Consider the following 12,730-nt stretch of genomic DNA (forward strand, 5'->3'; position numbering starts at 1 on the left):
TCCCACACAAATAATTACTAGGCTGAAGGAGCAATTGCAGAACTTGATTTAAAGCTTTGTCTAGCTGGGCACAACCCCATGGTTAGCAATCTATAAACAAAAAAACAAGAGCCTGAGCCTACTGTACATTTAATTTCTCTGAGAGTTTCGGGTTTAGGTGCTGTCTTGAAAAACAGCGTGTATGGTTTAAATTTTTTTTTTTTTCCAAATCATCTAATTAGAAAGTCAGTATCCTTCAGGGCAGGTTACATTACTGAGGGAAATTAGATTCTAAAACTTAGCAGAGAATTGCAATCTTCATTACATAGTGTAGAAGCTCTACAAAGCTCTACACTCTACCAAGGTCACTGACTCAGCTGGAGGGTGGAGAATGGAAAAAAAAGCAACAGGGAGAGACTCTTCACTGGAAGCTGGGAAAATGGAGAAATCTTCTTCGTTGGTGTTTAATGGGCCTGACCCACTGGAGTAAGTGGAAGTCAGTGCACTTTGCAACAGGCTGTGTGTGTGGCTCAGCTCTAGGTGAGTTTTCTATATGGGCACATATTACAGATTTAGTCCTTAGTGAGTCGCCGTATTGATTTCCATAATGCAGAGTGTCCCCACATTAAGCACTACTGTGCATTTTTATGTTTAACACTCTATCAGGCTTCTACTCAGTAATTAAGAGTTACAGGAGATCACAGATTCGGAGCTTGATACATGTCTGTTAGTCCTAACCATCCCTAGAAGTCTGCTAGGGATTACTAATAATGATAATGCCATGATTTCAAAGCATTATTAAAAAAAAGCACCATTAAAACTGTGCAGTATCCAAATGCAGTTTTCAAGTATTACTGTGCGAAATTTCCTATCCCAGGTTTAGGGGTTCTATCTCCTGGTCTCTTCAGTCATAGGAGTTCTGAAAAGAAAAGTTCCTCATAGCCAGCCTGCTCCAGTGCAGAAAGGCTCTGAGCACCGCAGGCACCCTCGGAGCACTGAGGTGCTGAATCCTCCAGCCAAGCTGCTACCCCTGTTCAAGGCCAGATCTCACTTCTTTTAGCATTTTGGCAGATGGCTCCAGCTGCTAATGCAGAGTAAGAAAAATGCTGTATTGATGGCATCACTTGCACCCTTGGCAAGGCAGGTGTAGGTCAAAAAAGCTGTTTGACTAATTCTTGCCTTGCGTCAAAGGAAGAAGTAAAACCAGTGTGATCTATGTTTAGTTCCATGCGCACATAACAACCAAGCTTTATTTGGTATTAAAATGTGAATTTTGTTGAAATGGATTGATTTGTAATCACCACCCTGACAAGTGGAGTTTAACAGTATCACAAATCATATCCATTAAGTAAATGATTGCAAAACACAGTGTGTCCCTGAGGTTGGCTTGGGCCAATTATTTACAGTATACTAAGAGAAACTATTTAAAAAAAAAAATCAGAAACTTACCAGTATGCATGCTTTCTTTATTGTTTTTATAATTTTTGATACGTGATATATGGATGATTTTTCTTAAACCCCATCTGTCTTTATTAATTTCATATGGTCTCCAGAATCTGACTGAATCTTATTAAAACTTCATGTTTTATACTACATTTTCATATTTATGAAAAATGACCTCTTCTGCATTTTTTTTTATGAGCTGATGTTACTGCTGTTAGATTTCACGCTCCATTAATAAAGTTTTGGGTGCTTTCCTTCACACCTTAAAATAACACTTCTCTCTCTTTTCCAGACCAAAAAACATGTTGGTGTACAACTGCACAACAGGTGGAATCAACCCTTTCTTCTGGGGAGAAATGGGTAAGGTTTAATTCAAACCTAGAATGTGTCAAACTTTAATAGCGTTCCTCGGCCAGGCTTTGAAAAGGTGGTTTCCTATATGTAGGTGGCATTCAGCATCTGCCATTCAAACTGCATGTGGGAGGCCCAATGGCAGTCGGTGAGAGTCCTGAGAGCAAAAGCTCCTGGTGCTGAGCATTCAGCTCAGGAAAGCATCTATTCAGTTTTCACTGTGGGTGTAATCACATAACAAGCCAGCAAAGAACGTGCTTTGCTGCACTGAGGAATTAAAGTGGTGGAAAAAGGAACAGAGAACCAGTCCCTTAATTCTATGAGAAGATGCTCTGCGTAGCTGTAACAGGACATCTTCATTTTCTGATTGCTGGGGTTGCTGGGTTTGGGGTTCTTTTTGTGCTTTGAAATCACTTGGAGAACCTTGATAGTGAATCTTGTATTCTTATAAAGGAGGCTCTAACTTTCAGGACACCGAAAACCAGTATATTAAGGAAGTAGAGCAGCCTTTCTTCCTCTTTCTGTGAAGAATATTCTAAACAGAAATAATTGGTGTAGACTTGAGAAGGCAAACCTTGAAATGACAGGTGTACTTCAAGAACAGTTTGCCTTTTGATCGTGAATTTTGTCAGTGGAAGAATTCAAATTATTTTCATGGCTGACTTCTTCAAGTGGATGTGCTTCCAAGGCAGGGGTGAAAGAAAGGGAGACAACTCCTGACACCCTTACGGTCGAAAACTCATGCCGTAGCCAAGCAGCAGAAATACTACATACAGTCAGTACATTCATGGACAGATGCACGGGGCCTGCTTCACTTTCTGTTACACATTAATTCATATCTTTTTGCTTTAAATACAGGATGCTGGCAAATCACTACTGTGGTGTTTCACCTCTCAGCCTTTGCTTTGCATTTGTCTTTGCGTTATTTAAGTGGCAAACTGTAAGTCAGCAGAGAATCAGACCATAATTGCATTTTCAGAACAAGGTCTGTCTGAAAATCCTACTAATGTCCTACCATGAGATTTGATCAAGCGATCTAGCAGGGAAGAGGTTTCAGCAACTGGCTGAGCGGTGAGAAAATCACACCAAGTTCCTGACGTATTTTTTTATAAGAGATCTAACATTGTGGTTTGTCACAGTCTGAGAGGAGAGGTGAGGCTTCATAGATGATTGTTGGAGAATGTAGCCAGTCTTCATAACATGTAAAGTCAGAACTTCTGTGCGTTTGTACAGGAGTAAATGCAAAGCTCTTCACAGACTGCTACTTTAGGCAACAGCCACCATAGCACTACTACCTGAGGTTTGCCTTTCTTAACCCATTTTCAGTGTAATTTCACTGATGAAAACAGCAATGTATTAATGCATTGTAACTGATCTTATTCTGTTACTTTGCTCATAACTGTGGATTTAGCAATGAAATCATCTGAGTGCAGCAGAAGCTTGCATAAGCAGTTCAGCTCCGTGATGGGACTGAAGGCAAAATGTTCTCCTTGGGTGACACTGTGGAGCTCCTTCTACCACATGTTGTATCCACAGTTTTCCTGAGAGCAGCAGGCTGCAGAAGGGTATTAGGTATAGATTCATGAACAGGAATTAGGATGGAGTATCAAAGAGGAAAATTTTGCCCTTAAAGACGTTGCATGGTTTAAGAAATGAGTTTGGGAAAGGTTTATTGCATTAGGATGTTATGACTGCAGCCATCCAGTTTGAATCCTCAATTCAGTCTTCTACCAATTTCTTTTTGTTAAACACATACAATTCTAAAATCTTCTTTATATATATGACAGACTTTCTCAACCCATTCATATTACTCTCTCTGTCTACTCACTATTATTTGGCTTCTAGGCAGCCAGTCTCAGGGCGTGCACTTCCAACAGGCCTTTCAGAGCCATGATCTCTGTGAAATAAGAGCTATCACTGAGTAGCGCAGCCCCTGCACAGAAGGACTGAACTTCACCCACCAGTTCCCTCCTTCGCTATGGGGCAGCATTGGCTACTTGAGTTGTCACCTTCTCTTTTCGAAAGCCTGTTTCCAACTGTGTTTAGATCTGCCAACCTTTCAGGTTGAAATAGTGGAAGCCAGGTCTCTACCTCCAGTGGTTTTTCAGCTTTTTCAGAATTTTTCTTTTTCCCCAGCATTAAAGCAGCTGTTTGATGCAAACATACAGGAGACACAGGATCAGCAGAGGGAAAGAGAGTCTGTTCAAGGAGTCTGGGGAGGTCAGACTGGTACAGGGTCTATAACCGGTCATCGAGATGGAGGGTTGTGAGAGCAAGACTGGAAGCTGATGAGAAACAAGGGTGGGGAATGGGAGTCATCTGGCATGGGGCTGAACGTTAATAGTGCAAACCAAACATGGGGTTTGCAGAGGGGAGGACCTGGGCTACCTGGTTAGGGAGACTTATACCGGGACCAGCTGTAGGAAGGACAGGCGAACGCAACAGAGTAGGGATTTTTTGGGGGGAGAGGAGGAAAGGAGAGAAAGATCAGAGAAATTGAGACAGGAGTGGGCTGAAGATGCCCTGGGTAGGGAACAGAAGTGACTGAGATGGGGACATTCTGAGTACAAAGGTGATGAGCTGGGAGGGAGGGAGAAGAAAGAGAATCTAGAAGAGAATTGTTTGAAAAACATATGTCTAGTTAAGAGCTTATGCTTAAACATCCATTGCAGACCAGTTTATTCTACCAATCTCCAGATACAGACAAACCTCTAGTGTTGAAAGGAACCTTAACTGATTTATTTCTTTTCCAAATAATGCTATGCCTTGGGATTTTTTTCTTATTGTCTTCCATTACTGCTGTTATTTTCCCTGCTATTACCAAAATGTGGTCAGACAACTGAGTATTAATCTGAAGAAGCGTATTCTGCTTGGCTGCAATATAAGTCTTGCTAGTCTGACTTTGTGAAGTACATTTAGCAATTTCTGCTCAAAACTAAACTTCAAAGCAGGCTTTAAAATGGTGTTCAGCGTGGGAGAATTTAATTTCAATTTATCCTTGACAGTCTACCTAGGCGAGACTGGTATCTGACTCTCCCCCTGCTAAATCTGCCTTTGAGTTGTAGAATTTGCTGCTGTGGTTTTGTGCCGTGGTCAGAGGGGAAGACCACCCACCCACTAAGTCGTTTCAGTAGCTCCTAGAGGTGATGTATTTCTGGTTCAGGGTTCTCTGCCTGCCTGACCCATCTGTCTGTCTGATTCTTTCTCGCTCTCTCTCCAAAACAAACTCTTACAGCATAAGAGACCTGCTACGCTTGCGAAGTTGAACACTTTCCAGAAATTAGAAAATAGTGCAATTGTGCTGAGTCAGTGCAAGCCAGGGTAAGGGAGGTTCGTAAAGAAAATGCCCATAGCATTAACTGTTCCAAGTTACACAAAACTGGTGTTTTCCTGACTTCCTTCCAGTACATCTTTCAGGTTGGTCTCGCTGCCTTTGTATGTGCATTTTAAAACAAAACCGCTTTCGTTCCCGATTTTCAGAATTTTTCTTGAGTTTTCAGCAGATCTCTCATCTGCTCTTGACATATGTGCTTCTTGCACCGAGTAATATCACAGCATAATACTGCAGCTGCTTTACTACAGCTGCATTTTCCTCTGCAAGCCTTAAGTATCCAAGATGATAAGGGTGTTGCTGGTTTGTGTGAATTTGGTGTATGGCCAATGATCTGAAATGACAAGGGCTGCATTTTCCACTTACTGATTAGTACTTTCTTGCTATCCTGACCAAAGATGCCAAAAATGCAAAGAGAAAAGAAAGGCAGTAATGTCTTTAACATGTTTCCAAAGGGAAACCACCTCAACCAGTTTACAGCTGAAAACTAGATTTGCGGTATATTAACATCAGGATTTGAATAAGCAAAGCCATAAACATGTGCTGCAGACAATATCAAAACTATCACAATTCCAAAATATCAATGGTTCCCAGTTAAGCTGATAGGTTTCTATTAGGAAATGAAGTGACCGAATGAAACAAAATAAACTTAAATATTGATAAGCAGATCAGAGTTCGTAAGTAAACTTGGATTTAAAGTGTCTCTTGGAGAAACTTCCTTACAGGGAGCAGCAGCAGAGTTCATGGGATTGCTCTCCCGGTCCATGAGCTACTTGAATGGGCACAGATATACAGCCCTCTTCAAACTGGGAGCATATCTCTCTATATTTAAGCTAGCTAGGACTTTGTCACAGTATAATTGTAGTAAATGGCCGTGCTGCTAACACAGAGGAAAGAAACTCCTCACGCACTGCTTAGCCAGACACAAACTCTGCCAAGAGCCGGGCCAGGACAGTGGCTTCCTTCCCAGTAGCTCATCCCAAACTGTTTATTGCCACTCCCCTGCCAGGAGTAAACACCTTTCCAAATCTTCAGTAAAATCGCTCCAGCGAGCCCTCCCTGCCAGGCACAACTACATGGGAAAGTTTAAATAGGAGGTTTTTGCTAATCCTTGCCATTTTGACAGAGCATGCATGTGTACAGCTCTGCCAGCACAGCTGGGACAGGTGGCAATCAGGGTGGTAAATCCGCCACTGGGAAGAGTAGCTTCTCCTCAGCTGGCAAAGCTGTTGACGTATTTATCAGCACCCTGTGTGGATCCCCTTCCCGGGGCTGGCAACACGGCTGATGCTGTGCTTCACCTCTACAAATGCTCTCTTGCAGATGTGTGTGCTCAGCGCGTTCGTGGTATCAAAGCTCTTGGCGGGTGCTTGCAGCGTGGAGGCAGCCTCTCCCCTGCCCACCCGGTCCTCTCCCCGTTAGATTGCTGTGGGTCCTGTACGTGGGGAGCGCAGCTACAACAGTAAATAAACTCTCTGTTTCTTTAAAAAACTAATCCACGTTCTTACCCGCTGCTGCAGAGCTGGGGCTTGAGGCAGAAACCTGTGGGGTTCAGAGAGAAAAGACAGAAGGAAATTCTTCTTTTAGAAAATTTCACTTCTGATTATATAGCAGCAGTTTCGACACTTGCACTTTTCATTTATGATGGTGAGAGAACATGCTGCAAAGGATAAGATTTCCATACCACAACCCACAGGATGACCACAAGATAACCACATCATTGCAGTGTGGCTATGTGAAACAGAAGGGATGGCAGCCAGTTCTAGCTATTCAGATGCAAGATGAGTTTCAGGAGAACTTGTCTTCAGCCATTAAACTTGCAGCATGTAGGACACAAATTAACAATGAACTTGCACTAAAACTAAATTGTACTATTTTAAAAGTCTTTGTTGTCTAAACTTAGCAGCTAAGTGGCTAACAAGTCTCCTCTAGTTGCTCTTACTTAGAACGAGTACAGCAAAAATCACTACTTGAAGTGCAGTAATGAGCTGACTGCAGATACATGAGAGGACTGTCTGAATATTATGATGGGAATCTGCTTATCTAAGGATGATCTGGATGTTTCTTGTGACTTGTAAATTCTCATCTGATTTTCTATTTGTAACATAAGCTTAGAGAGTAAACTATATGAGCACAGATTGATGTCGTAATGCTCAAATTCATTTTTAAAAAAGTAAAAAGCAGCCCACGTATTCTTCTTTGTTGAGCTCACTGGTGCTCAGGAATAGAAGCACCATCTGTTTATCAGTCCCTAGGATGATAGTCTTATATTCAACTACTGCAGTTCTATTAAGCCTCTGCAATATGCAAATGCCCCAGATATGCACATCTAGATGCCACTTCTGTGGCGCTGTGCTATTGCAAGAGCTCATAATCAGGCCCAACATCTTTTGTGCCTTAACATACAAAGGGAATGAAAGATTACTACCCTATCATTAGTTTTCAAGTTAAGAATGCAAGACAATTTGCTGCTTTAGTGCATCCAGAGCTCCTCTGAAAACAGGCTGAAGCATTTGGTGTGGTAGGTCAGATGTGGTTTGACAGGATATAATGAAGTCTTTCTAGAAGCAGCACCCTATGTGTGTAAGTATTGACAACAGCCCTTTTGAAAATTTCATTAGAAATTAGAAATGTCATTTTTGTTTTATGCTAGCAGATCAAAGTTTGCTTTCAGTGATCTGAAGATACATTAACACTTACCAGTTTTTTTCTACATCTACTGCAGGTGAAAGCAGAACTGCAGTTCCGTGGTTTGAAGCGTTTCAGGCTACAACTGCCTGCTTTTCCTCCATTAACAACAGCCCTTTTGAAAATTTTTAGAAATGTCATTTTTGTTTTATGCTAGCAGATCAAAGTTTGCTTTCAGTGATCTGAAGATACGTTAACACTTACCAGTTTTTTTCTACATCTACTGCAGGTGAAAGCAGAACTGCAGTTCCGTGGTTTGAAGCGTTTCAGGCTACAACTGCCTGCTTTTCCTCCATTAGGTTTTGGCGTTTTGATAAGGAAGTTTTTGTCTGCCGCTATTAAGTCTAGAGTCAGATTGTATTTCAAATAGGCAACAGATGGAGTCATCAATTTTAATGCCAGAGGGGACCGTGAGGTGATCTTTTCCAACCCCTGGTTACATAGTTTGCAGAGCTGTAGGTTAAACATGTTAAGCGCTGTAACTTGGGCTTTACTGCAGCATGTTGGTATGGTTGTGCCCAACTCAACTGACATTAAGTGCCTGATTTTAAGTAAGGTGCCTGTTCCCTTACAGAGCAGTATGTCATGTCCACGTTCAAAAGGAACCCGCTGGAGCAGGCCTTCCGAACACCCAACGCTCACTTGACATCCAACTACTTGATAAACCAGTACTGGATAACTGTCAGTCACAAGGCACCAGCCATACTCTACGACCTGTACATGAGGCTCACAGGGAGAAAGCCCAGGTAAGAAACTGCACGCCCTCAGCCTCCTGCATGCCTGCCACTGTTACGGAGAGCAGATCTCTAACAAGGTCTGAGAACTGGCTGCCTCAGCCTGGAGTCCCTGGTCGTCTTCCCATCTCCAGGCCTTGTCTTGAGGAGATTGCTCAAAAAGAAAAGGAACTGAATGGCCATAGCTAAGCATCGCCTAGGGTTCCCACCCTTTCCAGTACCTGGGGGACAGCACATCTTTTAAACTCGGCTTTTACACACTAGAGAGGTTCCCAAGCCAGAAGAGGAGGACTGGTTAGTTACATTGTCCTCTGTATAGCAAGATTTCCACCACTGCAACTTTCTGATGTGATTGCCTCTTTCTGTCATGAGTAAAGACTCAAGCTTGCATAAGGACTTGAGACTGGCAAAGTTTAGAACATTCTAATATTTTTTTTTTCCCCCCATAAAACAGATGCATAATTAGCAGTTGCCAGCACTGGCCCAGCACCCTGAAATCTGGGACATTTCTGAGTATGAGTAAGTTCTGAATTGTATTTACGAGGACAGTTTACCATTACAATTGGTATTTGAGCCTTGGCAGTGTCATGGCCTGGAGGAACACAGGCACACGTGTCCCATGTGGAAGGAATCCTGGTGTAAATAACGTAACTCGGCCAGCGTCCTCCTTTACTCCCTGCCACCACAGAGAATTTATTGTGCAACACAAGAGCGGTATGCCAGTACTGTGTTGATGTCAGCCGCTCTGTGCTCCTCTGCTAGTTAGAAAGCTGGCTTCAGCTGTTTGCAGGGAAATCCCTGGCTGATGTATTACTCTGATTTCTCTCTGACATTCTGCTACGGAAGGAAATTGGTCCATAAAAAGACTTCCAGTTATCCAGGAGGCAAGAATTACCCTAGAAATAGAGGTAAACTGAATATGAGCAAGAATAGGCTGGAATCTCCAAGCTCTGCTGAAACAGGCAGCACTAAGATCTTGGCATTGCCGTTACAATTGACATTTCTTTTCATAAAGCTGATTGGCATACGTAGCCAATGGACACGGGCTGCAATACTGTACGTAAATTTCAAATAGAGCTCAGCATGAACTCATGCTGAGAAAGTTATCTTCTTCTGAATGTTAAGATTTGCGACCTGAGCAAACATGGCTCAGCAATGAACTTGAGTTCACCAAGTCTTTTTTTTTTTTTTTTTTTTTTTTTTTATTTTTTTATAATTCCCCTGTTCTTTTTACATGCTACTTAAGCTCATCTAGGTATTGTTGCAGTGTGGTAGAAAGCATAGTAGCAGCTCATTTTTTTTTTCACAGCTACCTAAATATCAGACCTTTATGGTCTAAGGGCAGTAAACCACATCAAATTAAAAAAAAAAAGATTAATGTGTCACTGAACCTGCTTTAATGTTTCCCTTTAATTTTTCCCTCTGCTTCAAACAGAGCACCTAGGCTTAACTTTCTTCCCACTTGTCACTCCCATCTATTGAAGTAGAAGCCATCTTCATGGCAGTTTCTTGAATTCTCTCCATGACCCTATGCCAGATTTGCAAGCAGATAGGAGAAAGCTCTTTACCAGGACAAAGATTCAGGCTTCAGTACTCTACTGTATCCATACTCAAGTCATCATAAGGTGATGAGTTATCATATGGAATAGGTTATCTGGGAGCTGGTTATGGTTTTGCAACTCTACTGTTTTTTCAGGACCAGCCTACGACCTTCCCTAATTTGAACTGCAGGGTAGTTCAGAGGAACTCAGTTGTAGTTCCTCCTGTAGTTATCACACTCAGTACCCCATCTACCAAAGGGTAGGTACAAGAGTCATCTCCTTTGGACTTTTATACACTGCCTCTCCTGAGAAGCTTACTTTAAGTGTTAGCTCATTTCACATAAATTGCCAGATGTCTAGCAAAACTCCCCTAAATGGCTTACTGTTATTGCTGCACATCCATCCATGACTTAGAAAACAATGTGGTTTATATCATTAGTAGTCTCTTGGGGCAATCTGTCGCACCTGAGAATCTGCTCATGCAAGGCTCAGTATGGGAGTAAATAAAGAAATCATTGCTGTAAAGTTTTCTAGAAGACAGGGTGCATTTCTGAAGCGTAGCTAATGAGGCTATCAGTGACAGCTAATACTTGCTTTTTGCCTCTCGGTTCCTCCACAGTGGGGAATGAGATTTTTCTACAAGAAATTTTTGCCATAGCCTCTCAGAGGCTGCAGAAAAGCATGTTTCTACTCGGTTGATGTTTTTCAGTAGACCATTCTTTCATCCAAATTAGTAAATATTTTGAATTTGAGCTCAATCAATCAGCATGAACCACAGTTTTCATACATACCTCTTTAGATGCTTATTTCTCTTTTTGACCCTTACTTTTAGCCAGTCAGATATGTTGCTTTGGGTAGAGCTACAGTCAGAGCTTATTCTGCCCACATTGACAGAAGGCCTATTTTTCAAAACATAAGTAGGGACACACAGTTAACTGTCTTATAATTTTTTTTTCTGATGGATTCCATTAACCCTGAGCACTTTAAAGATACTGACGGCTTTTTGGGAACCAGTTTGAGAGGCAACTTCCGATCTTTCCAATCTAGGCATATATTTTGTTTCCCAAGTTCCTAAAAGGTATTAAAATATTCACAAAGCTTTGCCCCATAGTACTTGCCTACACAGGCACAATCAGGAAGATTAATCTGAAGTAATTTTAAAGTAGTTTATCTAAACTGCATTCAATCAATGTGCACGTAATTATTCAGAATGAAGGTTCCCTTAATCTGATGGTTTGCTTTGCTTCTAAAATGAAAGCCACTTTAATTCTGAGTAGGAGTGCCTATGTAAGGTTTTAGTGCTCTTTCAATTCGCTTTGGGTAAGCTGTGCAGTTCTCTGAATTGATGTACTCGTTGTGTCTTTCTGCTGTGCTTATTGCTTATCGTTGTGGCAGTCACATCTGCATGGAGGGAGGCCAGCCTGGCACCATTCTTCCCCAGACTGCCGCCTTTTATTTGTCACGGCGACTTTGTTACCCTCTGGGCAGCTCAAAATTTCTCATGAAAACAGCTCTGTTTTCCACAGAAATCAGCCTTTTAATGCTTTCTCTTGCCCTTATCCAGTCTGAGAGAACGTGGTGTTCTCTCAAAATTGACCGAGCCCTGTACATCACACTTTAAAACAACTGTCTCCCAGAGGCCTTTTGTGCTTGTGACCATTGGGACAACTGTAAAATAATCCTGCAAGGTAGGACAGCATTACTGTCATCCCCTTTTATATAAAAAACGAATAATAAAAAAAGGCCAAGACACATGAGAGACTTGAACCTACATTTCAAAAGTCCCTGTTAAGCAGCCATGCCCCTGAAGCAGCTTTCATCTTGACCAGGACACTCATGCTCCAGGAAGATGTTCAAACAGTTCCTGACCGCCCCCCCCCCCCAAAAAAAAAAAAAAAAAACATCTATGGACTGACTTGGATGATTTTCCAGGTTATCCACCAGGAGTGCATGCTATCAAACCCTTCCTGTATAAGGAAGGACACAAAAAACACTCCAGACTGCCACTATATTATACAAGGAGAGGAACAGCCTTTAAGAAAAATAAATTTTTTTTTTTTGAGAGAGAGTGATCAAAGAAGTCCAAAGACATGAAAAGCATGCCACCAAGCTGAGCGGTGTGGTTGATATTCTAGAGGGAAGGGATGCCATCCAGAGGGACCTTGACAGGCTAGAGAGGTGGGCCCATGCAAATTTCATGAAGTTCAACAAGGCCAAGTGTAAGGTCCTGAACCTGAGTCGGGCAATCCCAAACATGGATGCAGGCTGGGTGATGAGTGGATTGAGAGCAGCCCTGCGGGAAGGACTTGGGGGAATTGGTGAATGAAAAACTGAATATGAGCTTACAATGTGCGCTCGCAGCCCAGAAAGCCAACCGTATCCTGGGCCGCATCAAAAAAAGTATGACCAGCAGGTTGAGGGAGGTGATTCTCCCCCTCTGCCTGGCTCTGGTGAGGCTCCACCTGAAGTACTGCACTCAGCTCTGGGGCCCCCAGCATAAGAAAGGCGTGGACCTGCTCAAGTGGGTCCAGAGGAGGGCCATGAAGATGATCAGGAGGCTGGAGCACCTCCCCTATGAGGACAGGGTGAGAGTTGGGGTTGTTTGGCCTGGAGAAGGGAAGGCTCCAGGGAGACCTTATTGCAGCCTTTCAGTACTTAAAGGG

General features: G+C 42.4%; 1 protein-coding gene across 2 annotated transcripts in view; it reads left to right on the plus strand.

The window, feature by feature from the left end:
- The window catches only part of FAR2 (fatty acyl-CoA reductase 2), an 80,298-nt gene that overhangs the window by 62,415 nt on the left and 5,153 nt on the right, over positions 1–12,730 (plus strand). The window contains exons 7-8 of one of the 2 annotated variants that reach the window (XM_009288499.2): positions 1,715–1,782; positions 8,367–8,538. In XM_009288499.2, coding sequence (XP_009286774.1) covers positions 1,715–1,782; positions 8,367–8,538 — 240 coding nt within the window. Of the gene's footprint in view, positions 1–1,714; positions 1,788–8,366; positions 8,539–12,730 lie in introns of both variants that reach the window. The other variant, XM_009288500.1, reaches the window with a different exon arrangement.

The sequence above is a fragment of the Aptenodytes forsteri genome, unplaced genomic scaffold (genome assembly GCF_000699145.1).
Source record: "Aptenodytes forsteri isolate BGI_AS27 unplaced genomic scaffold, ASM69914v1 Scaffold73, whole genome shotgun sequence".
NCBI classification, from domain to species: Eukaryota; Metazoa; Chordata; class Aves; order Sphenisciformes; family Spheniscidae; genus Aptenodytes; species Aptenodytes forsteri.